Source organism: Salmo trutta, chromosome 8 (genome assembly GCF_901001165.1).
Source record: "Salmo trutta chromosome 8, fSalTru1.1, whole genome shotgun sequence".
NCBI lineage: Eukaryota > Metazoa > Chordata > Actinopteri > Salmoniformes > Salmonidae > Salmo > Salmo trutta.
The window spans coordinates 20,015,974-20,037,608 of NC_042964.1; the positions used below are offsets into that span (position 1 = coordinate 20,015,974).

Genomic DNA, 21,635 nt, shown 5'->3' on the forward strand with positions numbered 1-21,635 from the left:
GCCATTAATGACAGCTGCACAGAGGAACAGTGGAGGAAACACAGGTTAGTTCAGGACAGCACACACAGACAGACAGACAGACAGACAGACAGACAGACAGACAGACAGACAGACAGACAGACAGACAGAGAGACAGACAGACAGACAGACAGACAGACAGACAGACAGACAGACAGAGAGAGAGAGAGAGAGAGAGAGAGAGAGAGAGAGAGAGGTTAGTTTAGGCCACAGATAGATATGTTGCCTTTTAGTACAATATATGAGAGAGGAATGTTAGGTATTTTATATGCTTGACAAATTGGCACTTTAGTAATGAGCCACTAGATGGCGGTACAGCACTTCATTCAGTAGTTACCCAATGAAGTTGTCCATTGATGCTGATTTATGGTCAGTTTTGCATTTTCCCTCTAAGCTGATCCTGGATCTGTGCCATGGGCAGCGCTGCTATGCCCAGCAATCTACAGGTCCTGAGTTTTCCCCTGACTAGGGAAAACTCAGGGCCCCAGTCAGCTCATATATCACAGTGCTGATTAAATAAAAGTGTGAACAAGTATACAGCAATTATAAAGGACCAGTCTGAACACGCTGACAGAATCTGGACTGCTCTTGTTTCATTACACAGGAAGTGTGTGTGTGTGTGTGTGTGTGTGTGTGTGTGTGTGTGTGTGTGTGTGTGTGTGTGTGTGTGTGTGTGTGTGTGAAAAAAGCTCAGTCAAGAACGGCATAGTGTAGTGACAGAATATCAGTCCTGAGCAATGCGTCAGTGAGTTTAGCTGACCTCACTCAGTATGCAGACGCAGGTCTCACATTCAAACGCAATCACACACACATTCACTCATTCAGACACAAACACACACACACACAATTTTAAGCAGAGAGAAAGCATATTTATTTTTATTTTTCCAGAATCATTAGCTGCTGGACATTTCATTCCGAAGCCGTCTCAGGAGAGTGGGAGAGTATTCAGAGCCCCCCCTCTGCGGGGCACCCGTCTGGGACAGACCCCCCTGGCTACTAATCATCACAACAACACTCAGGTATTTTACCGCTTCAGCCAGAGGACCATACTGCTTCTGTGCACATAATAGAATGTTTTATCTGCAGTCCGTAATTAAAAAACCCCAACAAAATGGCCTCCCAGACGCCATTTGTTTTGGTGAACAGTGTGGGATGGGCCTGGAGAAATGTAAGCTTGTAATAGTTGGTATTTAGCTACCGTGCATAAAACCACTGAAACCTCAACCCCCAGTCCCTCTCCCAGAAACCCCTTTTGCTGCAACCTAAATGTAACATTTTAGTCATTTAGTAGACGCTCTTATCCAGAGTTAGTGCATTCATCTTAAAGGGATACTTTGGGATTTTGGCAATGAGGCCCTTTATCTACTTCCTCGGAGTCAGATGAACTTGTGGATACCATTTTTATGTCTCTGTATCCAGTATGAAGAAAATTAGCTCAATGACTGGACGTCTATGGGTATCTGAAAAATAGTCAAGTGCGAGTGTTAGTTCAATCGATTACAGGCTTAACTGAATGAACAACAGAGACCGAATACAATATGGAATTTTCTTAACTAGATTGGGGTATGGCCTCAACTCCGAGGGATGCTCCTCGGAGGCAGATGCTGATGACAGGTAGCCCTATGCTTTTATTTCTTTTTTACGGGTATGGGGGTGCTGTGGGGTTATTAAGGATACTCTTTGAAGAGGTTTCAGATGTTTTCGAGGGTTGGGGAGGGACTCTGCTATCCTACCTTCAAGGGGAAGCAGGTTCAACTATTGGGGTGCCAGGACAGGGAAGAGATTTCACTGGGGTGAGCGGGAGCTGCCCTCCCGAAGGGTTCAGAGGGCCAAGAGACCAGAGGTGGCAGAACAGAGTGCTTGGTTGGGGTGTTGGGTTTGATCATAGCCTGAAGGTAGGGAGGGACAGTTCCTCTTGCTGTTCTGTAGGTAAGCACCATGGTCTTGTAGGCGATGCGAGCTTCGACTGGAAGTCAGTGGAGTGTGCAGAGTAGCGGGGTGACATGGAGAACTTGGGGAAGGTTGATCTTGGGAACAACTTTTGACCAGAGCTCTATGGGTCTTGGTCAAAAGTAGTGCACTATATAGGGAATAGGGCACCATATGGGACGCACCCTGGAGGGTGAGGGGAGTGAAATAGAGAGAATTCCCCCAATGCTCATTCCCCTTCATTTCCATGGAAATGGAAGACTTCTGCAGTATTGCGCCACACCACAGGAAAGAGAAGTGATGACTCCCTGTTGGGTACTAAAGTAAAAGGCCTGGCGATAGGGCCTTCTAGTCTATTTACTGTATGTCTCTCTCTCTCTGTGTGTGTGTGTGTGTGTGTGTGTGTGTGTGTGTGTGTGTGTGTGTGTGTGTGTGTGTGTGTGTGTGTGTGTGTGTGTGTGTGTGTGTGTCAGCAAGTAAGCGTTTCTGTTTACAAGGAAATGAGCAGAGCTCTCCCTAGAGAGCTGAATCAGTTGATGATGTTCTCTTGGTAGAACACACACACTGTTCCGGCTGACTATTTACCTCTACAGTCCTATATTCTCTAGAGCACAATTCAGTTCACTCACACACATACACACACATTGACTCGAACTCTGCACACACTTTGCATTAAAAGTGTTTCTTCCTATGAATAATGCCGGTGTTCCAGTGCAGAGTAGAGAGACTTGGAAGGTTAGATGGAGGTTAACCTGTTTTCTCTGGACTGGGAAGTCTGGACTCACTGTCTAGGACTAGCTGTGCCGTAGAGAGCACTGTCTGGGACTAGCTGTGCCGTAGAGAGCACTGTCTGGGACTAGCTGTGCCGTGTAGAGCACTGTCTGGGACAAGCTGTGCCGTAGCGAGCACTGTCTGGGACTAGCTGTGCCGTAGAGAGCACTGTCTGGGACTAGCTGTGCCGTAGAGAGCACTGTCTGGGACTAGCTGTGCCGTAGAGAGCACTGTCTGGGACTAGCTGTGCCGTAGAGAGCACTGTCTGGGACTAGCTGTGCCGTAGAGAGCACTGTCTGGGACTAGCTGTGCCGTAGAGAGCACTGTCTGGGACTAGCTGTGCCGTAGAGAGCACTGTCTGGGACTAGCTGTGCCGTAGAGAGCACTGTCTGGGACTAGCTGTGTCGTAGAGAGCACTGTCTGGGACTAGCTGTGCCGTAGAGAGCACTGTCTGGGACTAGCTGTGCCGTAGAGAGCACTGTCTGGGACTAGCTGTGTCGTAGAGAGCACTGTCTGGGACTAGCTGTGCCGTAGAGAGCACTGTCTGGGACTAGCTGTGCCGTAGAGAGCACTGTCTAGGACTAGCTGTGTCGTAGAGAGGACTGACTGGGACTAGCTGTGTCGTAGAGAGCACTGTCTGGGACTAGCTGTGCCGTAGAGAGTACTGTCTGGGACTAGCTGTGCCGTAGAGAGCACTGTCTGGGACTAGCTTTGTCGTAGAGAGCACTGTCTGGGACTAGCTGTGCCGTAGAGAGCACTGTCTGGGACTAGCTGTGTCGTAGAGAGCACTGTCTGGGACTAGCTGTGCCGTAGAGAGCACTGTCTGGGACTAGCTGTGTCGTAGAGAGCACTGTCTGGGACTAGCTGTGCCGTAGAGAGCACTGTCTGGGACTAGCTGTGTCGTAGAGAGCACTGTCTGGGACTAGCTGTGCCGTAGAGAGCACTGTCTGGGACTAGCTGTGCCGTAGAGAGCACTGTCTGGGACTAGCTGTGCCGTAGAGAGCACTGTCTGGGACTAGCTGTGCCGTAGAGAGCACTGTCTGGGACTAGCTGTGTCGTAGAGAGCACTGTCTGGGACTAGCTGTGTCGTAGAGAGCACTGTCTGGGACTGACAGGTTTGCTCTGTTAACGCAACTAGACACACACTCTCTTTCTCTCTTACTCTTCCCTCTTTGGCTCTTCACCCTTTCACTTTCTCTCTCTCTCTCTTTCTATCTCTCTATCTGGCTCTCTGTTGCGGTCTCTGTCTCTCACTCACTCACACACACAAACACACGTTTCACTTCCTTGCTCACAGGTGGAAGGAATTGAGAGAATAGCAAGGTTTCTTTTCAGTCTAATCATGCTCATTATCTGCAACCAGAGAATTGAATCACCATCCTTCTGGACTTGAGCCTTCACACTTATCTCTCCATTCATCTAATTTGCGTCCCAAATTGCATCCTATTCCCTACATAGTGCACTGCTTTTGACCAGGGCCCATAGGGTAGTGTGCTATATAGGGGATTTGGTAGTGCACAATATAGGGAATATGGTGCCATTTGGGTCGCTACCATTGACTGTAGTAGTAATAGAATCAGAGCACAGGAGAGACTCTATTTTAAGTTTCAGAATGAATCGCTTCCTGTGACTGGAATAATGCTTCTCTTGTTCTCTCTTCTCTTCCTCTCTCTCTCTGTTGTGAAGGCTGGTGATGGAGGCTCCAGAGAGAGGGGGTTGAGTATAGATCCTGCACTAACCAACCCCTCTCATGCTGGGCATGGAAGGGCCGCAGGGCTGGGGTCCGGCCTGACCTCTATACGTGCTAGTGGTGAGGAGGAGAGCAGCGGTCCTCGACCTCTCTCCTCCCAACAACCGCCCCTAACCCCTACCTTCTCCCTCAACAGTAAACACGGCGCCCCTCTGCCCAAACTCGCCCTCTTCAGGCGACCGGTGAAATGGGAACCCCCTCAATCCTGTCAGGAGAAAGCAAGGACCTTGCAAGGGGGCCAGGAGTGGTGCAAAACCCAAACCCCCAAACACCCAGACCTGACCCCAGCCTTTAGCCTAGACCCCCGAGCCAAAACCAAGACCCTCCACAAGACTGAGGGAACCAAGAGTGTTGCGCTAACCCCTAACCCCTCACATCGACCCCCAGCCAACCCAGTTTGGCCAAGACAGGGGGTTCCAATGGGGGAGAGGGGGCTTGAATCAACCAGGGACCATTCTAGTTCAGTCACTCCCCAGCATAGATCCTCCAAAACCCCCAAACCACCCAAGCCGAAGCTGGCCAAACCTAGGCCTAACCAGGGTCAACTCACCCCAGAAATTGAACCAGAGAGGGGAAGCGGTGCCGGTGACCCCCAGGCCCAGGCCCAGTCCAATCAATCCAAAACCTGTCTGACTACAGCCATGATCTCTGACCCCAGAGTAAGGGATGCTGGGAAGTTGAGTCCTGAAGAGAGAGGCAGGGTGCTGGAGGAGGCAGGGCAGGCCAGTGCGCTGGTTCTGACCATGGTGTACCAGGACGGAACCACTCAGATGGACCCAGAACAGGTGGGCAAGAGTTGGCGAGGCCGGATTGGCAGTTTTCTTTTGACCTTCCAGAAAGTCAAAGCAATGTTTCTAACCTCAGTCCAGTAGACCTGGGCAGAATTGTTTTTATTTAGTAGCTTATTAGAAATACCAATTTTTGAAGTACTCAAGGTGGTGAAATATAAAGAATCAACTAATGGCAATTATTTCCTTTGATATTTGAATACAGGTCTTAGAAAAAACAATATATAAACCAATTTTTTAAATAAACCATATTTTAAATACCTCTCAGAAAAACAAATCATATTTGAAGGTATTTGATATGCAAGTTATTTGAAAACCGACCAAATATTTATTTGATGAAGAAGAAAAAACTACAACAATTACTTTAATCAGTCAAAATATGTATGATCATTAGCACATATATCCTCGAATAAAATACTTAATGATTGAAGAAAAATAAAGACACGCTTAACAATATGAACTAAGTAATGGAAAGTAATACAAACGTAAACCAAACAGGCATTTAGCTAGATGTAGAAATGTGTTTGTGAGGGACATGGAGTCATCTCAACATTAGAGTAGACCACTTTAGCATTTTCAAAATGACTGAAATACATTTTCATAATGAGACATAGGGTAATACAATACCTATGTAACAACACTAGACATGAACTTCTTGTACCTACAGTATGTAGTAATTTTATTATTACTACATTGTTACATAGACATTGCTTTATAATAACTGTTAAAACATGACTATTAAGTCAAGGGAACTAAATATCCCAAAACTGCCTTGTTGAATCAACTACAGTCGACATAAGTGGAAAATCATGTTGATTTGTGTTCTGATTAAAGTATCCCTTTGTAGCTCGAAAAGTGTGTGTTTTGAAACAAGAAAACTCAGATGGACAAAGAGGTCTGAAGTTGTTTTTGCTGAGCATCCAACTTCCTGTTCGCAACGTTACCAAATGGCTTTGAGTTACTCTGCAGTATTTTCAGGTATCGTGAAATGAATTGCAGCGTTCGACCTTTTCAGTGGCACGTTGGAACCGTCACACAATAGTGGAGTGTCGCAACTTATTTATACTCATCATCTGTACTACATCTGTGCTATACTATATAATCTGGATGTAGTGATGCTCCCGCCTGGCAAGCGAGGCTAATCTGTGTCCCAAATGGCACCCTAATTCCCTACGTAGTGCACTACTTTTGACCTTATAGGGGCTTATAGGGAATAGGCACTATATAGGAAATAGGGTGCCATTTGGGACGGACTGCATTTATGTTGTTATGTCTACACTCCGTGTGTCCTATAGACCCTCAGTCTGTCAGGGTGTGGGGTCCTATAGCTGCAGCAACTACGTAAGTATGCTGGTTGGCCATATTCACTGACATGAACTGCTCTCTTGTCTACGTGTCCTGTAGAAGCTGAGCCCGTCAGTGTGTGGGGTGCTGGTGATGTTGAAAAGAGATCTGGACCCGACTGGACCAATACCAGGACCAGAGGAGGGGGTGGCACAACGAGACAGTCTGGTCTACCTCAGACTGGAACAGAAACCTGCATGGGCCCAGAGCCACCAAGACCACAACCTAGACCTCTTCAATAGGTATGGTATATGTGTGGGAGGGAGGATAGGTACACTACATAGTACAAATCTGGGGGGAAAATCCCACTGATGATTTGTGTCCCTCCCTGTGTTTGTGTGTCCTGTAGAGAGATGCTGCTGCAGGTAGTATCAGGGTCTCAACTGGTGGTGTGTTACAAGGCCAAAGACCTGGTCCGTACAGCACTGCAGCACTACAGACCAGACCTACACTGGAAACAATGTAACTTTGATAAGGCCCTTTGATAAGGCTGTTAAGAACTCCCCCCAACGGAGCTCTGTTGGGGTTGTGGCTGTTTGTCTTGGAGTTCTTTTCCCCTCTAAATCCATACTCTCCATTATTATGTTGTGTTCATTCCCCCCCAGTCTCATCTTGTCGCGTCCAGGACCCCCAGGTAGCAGCCTGGCTGTTGGACCCAGCTGACCCCTCTTCCTGCTTCACCAACCTGCTCACCAAACACTGTAGGACACCCCCCAGAACCCCCACACCTGCCCTGGGGGCAAGGAAGGTCTGTAGCACCAAACAATACAACTAGTCTCTAGCACACCGGTCATCAATTCCGCCATTGAAGCAGAAGACACCACCAATCCTGGTCCAGAATATCGATAAGGTGTGCAGGCTTTATTTCCAGCCCAGCATCACCACACTTAATTCAACTGATCTCTCATTTTTGTCCTTTATCTAGAGCCCTGCACAAGCATGAAATTTAGGCCCGAGCTCTACCCATGCCCGCGACGTTCAGGCCCTACCCAACCCGGGCCCCATTGCTTCTGCCAAATTGAAGACCCGGCCGTACCCGAGATCAGAAATAACTTTCTCTGTCAGTATATCCATTAACTGCTCCTCTGTCCGTCCCCCGCTCCCTGCGCGGCCCCCTCCTCTCTGCGTGTGTGAGTATCCACAGCAACGGCTCCGCTGGGCAGCCTGCTCAATGACTACGAGACGTGAGAGAGCTGTTAGCCGGCTACATTCCGTCACTCTGAACTCTGACCAAACTCACAGAACATTATTGTTTTCTGTGATTGATATAATCTCTCCTGTCGACTCCTTACATTTGACGAGGTTGAAGCACTTCTAACACCATGTTATGATCTTAGTAAGATATGGCTGTACAGAGAGACACTGCGTAGCGGAGTATGAGCAAATAGCTCTGCCTCAAAATATAAGTGATCAATTTAGTCTTGAAAATGAAACTCGAGACCGGCCCGTACCCTAACCCCCCTCTCTCTGTCAGGTGTCCCAGGTTATCTCCAGTCTGTCTCTGCTCTACAGGCTGAATATGGAGCTACGCTCTAAACTACAGGTCAGTCCCTCCCTGAGGATCCATGAGACCATGAAACTTCTCAGCCGTATGAGCCTCTCTCGTAGTATGCACACACACACACACACACACACACACACACACACACACACACACACACACACACACACACACACACTGATACACAAACACGTTTTGTTCTCCTGTCCTCGTGGGGATTTCCATTCAAAATCCTAGTTTCCTTTTTCCACAAGGGAGAATTTTCCACGTTTTACTATGCTTGTTGGGACTTTTGGGGATTTCAGGTCTTTATTTGTATTGCATTTAAGTCTTTTAATGAATTTTTATCTTATTAACACTTTATTCTAGCTAGCTATTTGTGTAGGTAGCTGTCAAATAAACAAAATGATGAAGAGCCAACCCACACGCACACACACATCCTACCTTACTGTGTCTCTGTGTATCCAGAGCCAGGGTCTGTGGGAGCTGTACTCTAACATGGAGCTGACTATGATCCCTGTACTGGCAGGTAAGGACACCATGTTGAGAGGTCATCACGATCTTATGACCTGACCATGCTGAGCCACTATAACTAGAGGTGAAAGGAGACAAGCATGAAGGACATGAGGAATCAAGGAAATGCAGTTGACATTCTGTCTAGGCCTATATGTATGTGTACTCTGCTACTATTTATATCATGCTACTCTGCTTCTCTAAGCCATGGAGAGCCACATGATCCATGTGGACACGGAGTCCCTAAAGACAACATCAGAGATGCTGGGGGTAAGAACTATAATTACAGTACTGTAAAAGGGAGAAAACAGAGAGGGTTTAAGTAGTATACACACACACACACACACACACACACACACACACACACACACACACACACCATGATGCCTCCAGTAGGGGGATGTTTGGAGAGTGTGTCCTGTGTCTTGCTGTGCTCTATAAATAGAAAAGACAGTCTGTCTGTTTGTTTCCTTTAGGGTGGAGTGTTGCAGTAGGAATGAGCATCGCCGTCTCACACACACTCACTAACGCACGCACACACACACACACACGCTAGCGTGCGTGCGCACATCACACACGGATTAAAAGTTGCTGTGATAATCCAGCAGAATAATAACCAAACTTCTGTTTCTCACGACGACCCACACACAATACATGATGAGGATGCAGAGGAGGAGAGAGGGAGGAAGGGAGAGAGAGAGAGAGAGAAGGATTTAGGGATAATAAGTTGAAAGGAAGCAAGGGAGAAAGGAGAAGCACTAACATAATCATATTCTGAACCGTAGTGTTTGTTTTTCAGTGTGTGTGACACCTACACAGTGTAAGCACATTACAAGTCTAACTGAAACAGACGGTGCTTTTAAACGACTGACAGAGAGCTGGAGAGAGAAAGGGAGAAGAAAAAGGGGAGGGAGAGACTCCTAGAGAAGGCGAGGGAGAGACGCACCGAAGACTGACAGAGAGGAAGGGAGAAAACAGAGGGAGGAGGGAAACAGAAGGGAGAATGAGAGGGGTGGTAAATAGAGATGCAGGGACAAATAAAAAAGAGAGTAAAGTGGGGGAGAGAGAGTGACATGACAAAGTGATGTTTTAGATGTACAATCCCCACTGCAGGAGAAAAATTAGGAGAGTGTTAATTCAGATATCTGACAGTATATCAAATCAAATGTTATTTGTCATATGTGCCAAATACAACAGGTGTACACCTCACCGTGAAACGCTTACTTACAACCCCTTAACCAACAATGTATTTTTAAGGACAATAAGTTTATAAAATATTGACACAATAAACTAAAGTAAAAAAAATGTAAGAGTAACAATAAAAGAGCAATAACGAGGCAATATACAGAGGGTACTGGTGCCAAGTCAATGTGCGGAGGTACAGGTTAGTCGAGGTAAATTAGGTAATATGTACAGTACCAGTCAAACTTTTAGACACACCTACTCATTCCAGGATTTTTCTTAATTTTTTACTCTTTTCTACATTGTGGAATAATAGTGAAGACATCACAACTATGAAATAATACATTTGCATTCATGTGGTAACCAAAAACAGTGTTCAACAAATCAAAATATATTTTATATTTGAGATTCTTCAAAGTAGCCACCCTTTGCCTTGATGACAGCTTTGCACACTTTTGGCATTCTCTCAACCAGCTTCATGAGGAATGTTTTTCCAACAGTCTTGAAGGAGTTCCTACATATTCTAAACACTTGTTGGCTGCTTTTCCTTCACTCCGCGGTCCAACTCATCCCAAACCATCTCAATTGGGTTGAGGTCGGGTGATTGTGGCGGCCAGGTCATCTGATGCAGCACTCCATCACTGTCTTTGGTCAAATAGCACTTACACAGCCTGGAGGTGTGTTTTGGGTCATTGTCCTGTTGAAAAACAAATGATAGTCATGTAGGTAGGGGTAAAGTGAACAGCAAGTAGCAGCAGCAGTATAAAAAAAGGGGGGGGGGGGCAAAGCAAATAGTCCAGTAGCCATTTGACTAGGTGTTCAGGAGTCTTATGGCTTGGGGGTAGAAGCTGTTCAGAAGCCTCTTGGACCTAGACTTGGCGCTCTGGTACCGCTTGCAGTGCGGTAGCAGAGAGAGCAGTCTATGACTTGGGTGGCTGGAGCCTTTGGAGCCAATAGAGTTATTGGATGGCAATTGAGTCTTCATGGATTTGTGTGTCTCTCTCTCTCTCTCTTAACATGAAAGGACACTCACAACAGAACATGTTGCATCTCTCTCTGAGATAAAATAACTGATTACCATATGCTTTGAAACAGAAAAAGAGAACAGAAGCAACACACGCTATTGTGCTGTGTTGTCTGAAAGCCAGAGGGAAACCCTTTGGTGGAATGTGTTGTTTGATTTCGAGAACGTAGATGAAATACATCAAACATAGGAGAACACACACACACACACACTCTGGCACACACATACTGGCACACAGACATTGAAGAGTGTGTATAGCAGTCAGATTAGCCCAGCTCTGCCCGAGGTTTAGGAGAGAGCAGTGATAAGTCCCTGTACTGACGATTATCTCCCTGTCCTCACAGCAACCCCTTTCTCTCCCACCCTCTCTCTCCCCTCTCTCTCTCCCCTCTCCCCCCTCTGTTCCAGCTCTCCCCCCCTTTTCAACCCCCTCCCCTCTCTCTCTTCCCCCCTTTCTGTCCCCCCATCTCTCTCTCCCCACCCTCCCCACTCTCTCTCTCTCTCTCCCCCCACCCTCTCTCTGTCAGACTAAGATGAAGCAGCTAGAGCACGAGGCCCACCAGGCAGCAGGCCAGATGTTTCTAGTGTCCAGCAGCACCCAGCTCAGGACGGTCAGTGTGTGTGTATAGGTGTGTTTATAGGTACTATGTGTGCGTGTGCTGTCCTAATCCTGCTCTCTCTACAGGTTCTGTTTGAGAAGCTGCGTCTGCAGGAGCGCTGTGAAAACAAGAAGCTCCCCAAGACTCTCAACAAACAACAGCAGTCTACATCTGAAGCTGTTGTGAGAGATGCACACACTGCTACAAACACACACATTTGCATTGCCCTTCAGTAGTATGAGGTAGTGACGCCTCTCTTCTCTGTGTGTAGTTGTTGCAGCTCCAGGACCTGCACCCCCTGCCGAAGATCATTCTCGAATACAGACAGGTCAGTGATGAACACAATATGTTTGACTGACTGATTGATTGATTCATTGGTATCTGCTCACATTACTACATTACTATATGACTTTAATCACAACAACGTGTGTGTGTGTTTTTCTTACCCCCCAGGTTCATAAGATCAAGTCCACCTTCGTCGACGGGATTCTGTCTTGCGTGATGAGTAAGGTGAGTACAGACACTCAGGCTGGGACTAAAGCATCTCTAAAGTAGCTGATCGTCTGCACTCCTACTCTGACAAGCTTTGTGAATACTAGGAGTAAAAACATTTAAATAGAGGAACCTTTCTATCTTTCCTTCATTCCCTATAACAAACACTAGAGGGCAGTACTAGTTAATTGCCTTTTGAAGCTCTTGTTTATTGCAAAAGCTCTGTAAGGAAATGTAGCTTTGAGTCTGCTCTCTGGAATTTCATAATGACATGTAAATGTACAAAGAGACTTTTGATGTTTGGTTCTTTGGTACATGCTGAACTGCTCTCTCTCTTCCTCTCTCGCTTCTCTCCCCCTCCTCCCTCTCTTTATGTCCTCCCTCTCTTTCATTGGTCTCTCTCTCTCTCTCTGTCTCTAAGAACTCCATCTCGTCCACATGGTACCAGACCAGTGCAGTGACTGGAAGAATCTCTGCCAAACACCCAGTGAGTCTCTCATCCTCCATCTGATGGTTACTCATCCTTTCAACCCATTCCTTTCCTCAGCAATGTCCTTGGCTTAATTTCAACACTGAGGCTCTCTCTTTCTCTCTCCCTCTTTCTTGTTCTCTTTCTCACTCTCGCTCGCTCTCTTTTTCAAACTCTCTCTTTCTCACTCTCGCTCTCTCTCTTTCTCCCTCTCTCGCTCGTTCTCTATCTATCTCTCTCTCTCTATCTCTCTCTTATACACACACATACACACACTCTAATGTCTGATGTATTTTTGCTGAGAAAAGCTTCTCTCTCTTGTCCGAACTAGAGGTCGACCGATTATGATTTTTCAACGCCGATACCGATTATTGGAGGACCGTGAAAAGCCGATACCGATTAATCGGCCGATTTATATATATTTGTAATAATGACAATTACAACAATACTGAATGAACCCTTTTATTTTAACTTAATATAATACACAAATTAAATCAATTTAGTCTCAAATAAATAATGAAACATGTTCAATTTTGTTTAAATAATGCAAAGCACAGTGTTGGAGAAGAAAGTAAAAGTGCAATATGTGCCATGTAAAAAAAACTAACCTGTAAGTTCCTTGCTCAGAACATGAGAACATATGAAAGCTTGTGGTTCCTTTTAACATGAGTCTTCAATATTCCCAGTTAAAGAAGTTTTAGGTTGTCATTATTATAGGACTATTTCTCTCTATACCATTTGTATTTCATATACCTTTGACTATTGGATGTTCTTATAGGCACTATAGTATTGCCAGCCCAATCTCGGGAGTTGATAGGCTTGAAGTCATAAACAGCGCTATGCTTCAAGCACTGCGAAGAGCTGCTGGCAAACGCAGGAAAGTACTGTTTGAATGAATGCTTACGAGCCTCCTGCTGCCTACCACCGCTCAGTCAGACTGCTCTATCAAATATCAAATCATAGACTTAATTATAATATAATATAATAACACACAGAAATACGAGCCTTAGGTCATTAATATGGTCAAATCCAGAAACTATCATTTCGAAAACAAAACGTTTATTCTTTCAGTGAAATACGTAACCGTTCCGTATTTTATCCAGCGGGTGGCAACCACCTTCAATGTTATGTCATGATTTTGTAAAATTCTGGCAAATTAATTACGGTCTTTGTTAGGAAGAAATGGTCTTCACACAGTTCGCAACGAGCCAGGCGGCCCAAACTGTTGCAAATACCCTGACTCTGCTTGCACTGAACGTAAGAGAAGCGACACAATTTCCCTAGTTAATATTGCCAGCTAACACAAATTTATTTGAACTAAATATGCAGGTTTCAAAAAATATACTTGTGTATTGATTTTAAGAAAGGCATTGATGTTGATGTTTAGGTTCATTGGTGAAACTATTGTGCTTTTTTCGCGAATGTGCTTTTGTTAAATCATCACCCGTTTGGCATTGCATTGATTATATGCAACGCAGGACAAGCTAGTTAAACTAGTAATATCATCAACCATGTGTAGTGAACTAGTGATTATGTTAAGATTGACTATTTTTTATAAGATAAGTTTAATGCTAGCTAGCAACTTAGCTTGGCTCCTTGCTGCACTCGTAACAGGTAGTCAGCCTGCCACGCAGTCTCCTCGGGGATTGCAATGTAATCAGACATAATCGGCATCAAAAAAGGCCGATTACCAATTGTTATGAAAAGTTGAAATCGGCCCTAATTAATCAGCCTCTAGTCCGAACCTTTCACTCAGGTTTTATTTTAGTCACAGACAGGAGAGAGAGAACTGTCTGGGTCAGAGTACTGTGGTGCATTCATGTGTGCTCATGTGTGCTTGTAGGCTGTGGTTGTGATAGGCTCCATGTACTAGAGGGGCTCTTGCGCACAACCACACACACACAAACACACACACACAACTAGTGAGTCGGAGTGAGTGAGTGCACTAAAGCCTTTAGTCACTGTTTGATCAATACTTTAAGACATGAAGGTCAGTGAATCCGGAAAATTTCAAGAACTTTGAAAGTTTCTTCAAGTGCAGCCGCAAATACCATCAAGCGATATGATGAAACTGGCTCTCATGAGGACCACTAAAAGGAAAAAAAGACCCAGCGTTACCTCTGCTGCGGAGGATAAGTTCATTAGTTACCAGCCTCAGAAATTGCAGCCCCGTCATTACAGAATACCAAGTCAAAATATGAACGCAGTAGGACAACCGGACATCTCCCAGATGATCAATGAACAAGGTGATCTTCTTTGTCAACACCATAATCAGCTCAACTGGGGACGGCCATGGAAGAGGTTCTCTGTAGTCTACAACGTCTCGACAGCGGATGATATATTAGAGCCAGTCTACCCAACGAGTCAGCACACCAGCCCATTCAGCAACCCGCTCAGGTCAGCGATGCCCGTCTATCCCTCCTTGAGAAATATTACGGGACACCATCCAAATTTTGTGTCTTCCTCCTTCAGTGCTCCCTCTATTTCGCACATCAGATGGGAGCTCCCACCACCGAGAGGTCTAAGGTTGCCACGGTTATTTCTCTGCTGACTGGGCGGGCATTGGAATGGGCTACGGCCATCTGGCAGAGAGGAGAGGAGGAGCTTGAGTCTTATGAGGGGTTCATGGCTCTGTTTAAATGTATTTTTAATCATCCCGCGGAGGGCAGAGAGGGGGGTTTGCGGCTACTTCAGCTCCAGCGGTGGAATCAGACGGCTGCTGAGTATGCGCCTTACCTTCCGGACAGTAGCAGCTTCCAGTGGATAGAATGAGCCTGCGCTCAGCACGTTATTTAGAAGAGGTCTGCGTGAGGAGGTCCAGATGGAACTGGCCTGCCGAGATGACAACCTCACCCTGGACGCACTCATTGCGATGGCCATCCGTCTGGATAACCTCCTCTGGGAGCGTCGGCATCTACATCGCTTCTCTCCCTCCTTCGGCGAGTGTTTGGGATCAGAGCCTGAACCCATGGAGGTAGGGGTCAACACGGCTTCCCGCGGTGGAACGTCGCAGATGGATGCAGCTGGGGATCTGTCTGTACTGTGGCCAGGGAAGGCACAAGCGCCAGCGGTGCCCGTTATGTCCGAATCCGGGATCCACTGGAGCAGAGGGACGGTCACGTGATGTTACATCCCTGGACTAGGAGTGATTATTCCATCTACTGCTCTTCCTGCCAGACTATTTTTAGTACCCATCACTCTGGCTGACTGTTCCTCATGCCCTGTGTCTACAGCTTTAGTGGATTCCGGTGCCGCAGGGAATTTTATGGATCAGACCCTTGTCTCCTCTCTCAATATTACTACCTACCCGCTCTCCTCTCCTTTTCCGGTTCAAGGTCTTGACTGTCAGCCTCAATCACACACATCACCCAACCACTCACTCTCACCGTGGAGCCAAATCACCAGGAAAACATCCCCTTCTTCATCACCAGTGCACCAGTTCACAAGATCATCCTTGGCCTACCTTGTCTTCAGCGCCATAACCCTACCACCTCACGGTCAAGGATGAGAATCACTGACTGGTCACCTGAATGCGGGAAGACCTGCATTCCTGTCCCCTGTCGTTCCACGTCGGTTGAGAGTCCTGCGGTTTCCCTCCAGCCCAACATACCGGAGGAATATCAGGATCTAAGGTAAGTATTCTCCAAGGCCCGTGCTTCCTGTCTCCCTCCTCATCGCCCCTGGGACTGTGCCATTGACCTGTTTTCCGGTGCTACACCTCCGCGCAGATGCATCTACCCTCTGTCAGTGGCTGAGACCCAGACCATGGAGGACTACATACAGGAGGCGCTCCAACAGTGTTTCATCCTCAGGTCCACGTCCCCTGCGTCGGCTGGTTTCTTCTTCGCGGCCAAGTAGGGAGGATTACGCCCTTGTATCAACTACTATGGACTCGATGATATCACCACGAAGTATCGGTACCCTCTCCCATTGGTGCCGTCAGCCATCGAGCAGCTCCGCAGAGCCCGGTTCTTCACAAAACTGGACCTGCGGAGTGCCTACAATCTCATTTGCATCCGGGAGGGGGATGAGTGGAAGATGGCGTTCAGCACGATGTCTGGTCACTACGAGTACTTGGTTATGCCCTTTAGCTTAGCCAATGCTCCGTCAGTGTTCCAGGCATTCGGCAACGAGGTGTTCAGGGACATGCTTGGACTTCAGGTGATTTTGTACATCGATGACATCCTGATCTTCTCGACCACCCTGGAGGATCACATCACTCACATTCGAACAGTACTGTAACGCCTCTTGGCTAACCATCTGTTCGTCAAGGCGGAGAAGTGCCAATTCCACCAGAGGGTGGTCTCCTTCTTGGGCTACCAAATCAGCCTGCAGGGAGTGAAAATGGAGGACAAGAGGGTAGATGTGGTAAGGTCATGGCCAGTCCCAACCACCATCAAGGGGTTACAACGGTTTACAACGGTTTTTGGGGTTTGCCAACTTTGTACCACCGCTTCATCAGGAACTTCAGTGCCGTCGTCGCCCCTCTCACCTCCCTTCTCAAGGGTGGGCCTCGTAGGTTGGTTTGGTCTCCAGCAGCCAACGAGGCCTTTCGTCTCCTAAAGGGGCATTTCACCTCCTCCCTATTGCTAAAACACCCAGACTCCACGCTACCTTTTGTGGTTGAGGTAGACACATTGGAGGTGGGTGTGGGGGCAGTTTTGTCACAAAGACAGGGGGACCCACAAAAATTGTGTCCTTGTGCTTTCTTCTCCAAGAAACTGTTCCCCACTGAAAGGAATTACGACGTGGGCGATCGGGAGCTCTTGGAGGTGAAGTTGGCATTACAGAAGTGTAGACACTGGCTGGAGGGTGCCAAGGAACCATTCGTCATCCTCACCGACCATCGGCACCTTGAATACATGCGGACAGCGAGGAGAATGAATCCGTGCCAAGCCAGGTGGGCCCTCTTCTTCACCAGGTTCGACATCACGCTGACCTATCGCCCAGGTTCTAAGAACATCAAGGCTGATGCCCTGTCCCGTATCTACGATTCGGGAGAGGCTCCTGTCCAGAGGGCACTCATAATCCCATCCTCCTGAGTCGTGGTTCTAGTGGTTTGGGACGTAGATGTGGACTTCCGCCAAGCTCTAAAGAGGGAGCCCGCACCCCGGAATTGTCCTCCCACACACATTTACATTCCCACAGGGATAAGGGATTGGATGCTGACCTGGGCACACACAGCTGTCGTTGCTGGACATCCAGGTATTTGGGACCAAGGTCGCTGAGGCACGGGAAGCGGCAGGAGCTTCCCTGCTGGAGCACTACGGGGGAACTTGGTGCAGGATGTTACTCAGTATGTAAACTCCTGTTCCATGTGTGCTCAAACCAAGTTCCCCCGTAGTGCTCCAGCAGGGAAGCTCCTGCCGCTTCCCGTGCCTCAGCGACCTTGGTCCCATCTATCCATTTACTTTGTTACTGATCTTCCCCCTTCTGATGGTTTCGCCACCATTCTGGTGGTAGTGGATATTTTCTCCAAGTCATGTTGTTTATTCCCTGTTCCTGGTCTTCCCACTGCTCTCCAGGTTGCTGAGGCACTCTTCCAGCAGGTCTTCCGGCATTATGGCCTTCCGGAGGACATCGTCTCGGACTGTGGCCCCCAATTCACATCCTGAGTATGGAGGGCCTTCTTGGAGAAGCTCGGGGTCACGGTTAGCCTCACATCCGGGTATCAGCCTCAGTCTAACGGGCAGGTGGAGAGGATGAATCAGGAGCTGGGGAGGTTCCTGAGGAGTCACTGTCAGGACCGACAGGGTGAGTGGGCACGTTTCCTTCCTTGGGCAGAGTACACCCAGAACTCTCTACGTCACTCCTCCACTGGGTTGACCCCGGTCCAGACTGCGGTTCCTGCGGTAGATGAGTGGTTCCAGCAAGCAGAGGAGGTGTGGAACAATGCGCATGTGAGACTCCAGCGCTCTGTCCATCGTCAGAAGGAACAGGCAGACCGTCACTGCAGTCAGAGCCCTGTGTTCCATCCTGGGGATCGCGTCTGGTTCTCTACCAGGAACCTCCCACTCCGGCTGCCCTGCAAGAAACTGAGCCCCTGGTTTGTGGGGCCGTTCAAGGTTCTCTAGAGGGTCAATGAGGTGACATACAGGTTACAATTGCCCAGTGACTACCGTATCTCACCCTCTTTTCATGTCTCCCTTCTCTGGCCGGTGGTTCCACCTCCACCCCCTCCCTGGACATTTAGGGGAGCCCGGCGTACGCTGTCAGATCCCTACTGGACTCCCGACGTCGTGGGGGTTGGCTCCAATATGCTGTTTATTGACTACAGCTCAGCGTTCAACACCATAATGCCCTCCAAGCTCATCACTAAGCTAAGGGCCCAGGGACTGAACACCTCCCTCTGCAACTTTATCCTGGACTCCCTGACAGGCCGCCCGCAACAACAACACATCCACCATGCTCAACACAGGTGCCCCTCAGGGGTGCATGCTTAGTCCCCTTCTGTACTCCCTGTTTACCCACGACTGTGTGGCCGTGCACAACTCCAACACAATCATTGTTTGTTGACGACACGACGGTGGTAGGCCTGATCCCCGACGACAATGAGACAGCCTATAGGGAGATGTTCAGAGGCTGTGTGCTGCCAGAACAATAACCTCTCCCTCAATGTCAGTAAGACAAAGGAGCTGGGCCGAGCACACCCCCATTCACATCGATGGGGCTGTAGTGGAGCGGGTCGAAAGCTTCAAGTTCCTTGCTGTCCACATCACTAAGGCCCTATCGTGGTTCAAACACACCAACACAGTCGTGAAGAGGGCATGACAACGCCTCTTCCTCCTCAGGAGGCTGAAAAGATTTGGCATCAACCCTCAGATCCTCAAAAAGTTCCCCAGCTGCACCATTGAGAACATATTGACTGGCTGCATCACTGCTTAGTATGGCAACAGCTTGGCATACGACCGCAAGGCTCTACAGAGGATACTTATCAATACTTTGTATTATTTCTCTATTTTCTTTCTCTCTGCATTGTCGGGAAGTAAGTAAGCATTTCACTATTAGTCTGCACCTGTTGTTGACAAATAACTTTTTTATTTTATTTGACACACACAGGCACTGATGCGCTTTACCTCATACACACAACCACATATTCAAATGAGGCATATTGCAGAGCGATACGCTTTCATCTGAGAGGAGTTCATTTGAGGTAACTGCAATTTGCAATAACAAAATGGAACAACTATAAACGCACAGTTTGAAAAGACGTAACGCATTGACCAAGCCAAAACAAAGGGATTCTTCTCTTTCTGCCAGCTTTATCTTGCCCCAAAAATATGTGCAGCATGTCCCAGTCTCTCATCTCACGCACAAAGAAGCAGACGGCTCACACACACCCTCTATCTCTCTCACCCCTCTCTCTCTCACCTCTCTCTCTCTCTCTTTCGTTCTCTGTGTCTTCCCCCCCACCCCCCACAGAGACACACACCCAAAAGCAGTTGGCACACACACACACACACACACACTGACATGGATGCCCTTGACAGTGAAACCAAAGAATGCAAATGAGATCAAGCTTCCTCTCTCCTTTTTTTCCCTCTCTCTTTCTTTATTCTCTCATTTGGCTGGTTTGAAACAGCGGGGCTCAAAAAACATTCAGATTTTCGGGCCTCTCTTCTCTGCAGCATTTTCTTTCTCTCTCTCTCTCTCTCTCTCTCTCTCTCTCTCTCTCTCTCTTTCAGTCTCTCCATCACTTTCTTTCTCTCCCCCTCTCTCTTTCTCTCTCTGTCTCTCTCTCTCCCTCCATTCTCTCTCTTCTGAGTTTGTCTGCCAAAGCTTTAAATCAGGTTCATTTCTGGTCCTTTTATGTTTATGATGATGCTCACACACACTTGAATACGATTTAAACACCCTCACGCACGTGCTTGCGAGCGCACACACACGCACACTACACTCTCTCTTTCTCTGCCTCTCAGCCTGTGTATATGTGTGTGGGTTAGAGATGAGAGCAGCACAGGGGACCTCATTCATGACTGTGTAATTTTAAAAAGGCAGCAGTCTTGCACTGTGCTATCCGGGGCAAGAGAGAGGAACAGCAGTCAGGGACATAGACTACAAATAAATAAGGTGCAGGCTGGTAGTCCAGTATGGGATCACTGTCAGGGAGCCATTTATTTATTTTTATTTATTGATACATTTTTTTAACCTTTATTTATACAGGTTTTTTCTCATTGAGATAATATCTCTTTTCCAAGAGAGACCTGGTCCAATAGCAGCAGGGGGACCAACGTTTCAGACAAAACAACTTACATACACTAACACAACATTAAACAAAACTATAAACAAACATACAGTATAACAATTACATATTACATTAAAAACACAAACATCTTGACTAAAAACAGCTGGCCTAAAAACAATTACACTCTTCTATGATATATACATCGATCAAGTGTTTAAACTCCACCAACGAAACTAGATCATCACATTTTAAAATGTTCAGGAGAGAATTCCAGGACCACGGTGCTAAGTAACTAAAACTATTTCTACCATGACCTGTTCTAATTTTTGGTACTGTCAGAAGAAAATCAGAATGGGACCGTAATTGATATTTATTGACTGACCTGACTAAAAAAGAACAGAGATAAAATGGCATTTTACCCAATATGGCCTTATAAATCAGTGTATACCGGTGTTTAAGCCTACGCAAGGTCAATGACGACCAGCCAACAGCACTGTAGAGATCACAATGATGTGTTAGACATTTCTGATTTGTAATGAACCTGAGGGCTGCATGATACACTGAATCAAGTGCTCTCAGGGTAGTGGCTGAGGCCTGCATATATATAACATCACTAAAATCTAAAACCAACAGTAATGTACATCGTACCAGCTCCTTGCTGGCCTCAAAAGAAAAACAAAATAAAATCTATTTTCAGCTTGAGCTTCCTAATCAAGTTCTCTACATGCACAGTGAAGCTCAGTTTATCATCAACCCACACACCCAAATATTTGTACACTTTAACTTGCTCTATAGTATGTCCAGCCAATGTAGCAATGACATGATTTGTAACATGCCTGGCATTCGAAAATACCATGCGTTTTGTTTTACCTGAATTTAGAACCAGCTTTAAATCATACAGATTCTGTTGTATGATGTTAAATGCTCGTTGATGTAGGATTGAGTTGGGATTGTGTGTGTTTGGGTAGGGTGTGTGTGTACCTGTATGTGTGTGTGTGGGTGTGTGTGTGTGAGTCTCTGTGCTTTTCTCCTGTGATGACTCATTAAGTTGGTGCAGTGTGATTAAATCA

At 46.9% G+C, this 21,635-nt stretch overlaps 1 protein-coding gene across 1 annotated transcript in view; it reads left to right on the forward strand.

Annotated features, from left to right (window-relative positions):
• Positions 1–21,635, forward strand: part of poln (polymerase (DNA directed) nu) — a 76,260-nt gene continuing 54,625 nt past the window's right edge. Inside the window, exons 1-14 of the mRNA XM_029760333.1 lie at positions 1–44; positions 907–1,037; positions 4,405–5,253; positions 6,661–6,842; positions 6,950–7,062; positions 7,206–7,348; positions 8,075–8,143; positions 8,570–8,630; positions 8,820–8,884; positions 11,348–11,431; positions 11,506–11,601; positions 11,691–11,747; positions 11,873–11,929; positions 12,333–12,398. Of these exons, the coding sequence (XP_029616193.1) occupies positions 8–44; positions 907–1,037; positions 4,405–5,253; positions 6,661–6,842; positions 6,950–7,062; positions 7,206–7,348; positions 8,075–8,143; positions 8,570–8,630; positions 8,820–8,884; positions 11,348–11,431; positions 11,506–11,601; positions 11,691–11,747; positions 11,873–11,929; positions 12,333–12,398 (2,010 nt within the window). The 5' untranslated portion in view covers positions 1–7. The remainder of the gene's footprint in view (positions 45–906; positions 1,038–4,404; positions 5,254–6,660; positions 6,843–6,949; positions 7,063–7,205; positions 7,349–8,074; positions 8,144–8,569; positions 8,631–8,819; positions 8,885–11,347; positions 11,432–11,505; positions 11,602–11,690; positions 11,748–11,872; positions 11,930–12,332; positions 12,399–21,635) is intronic.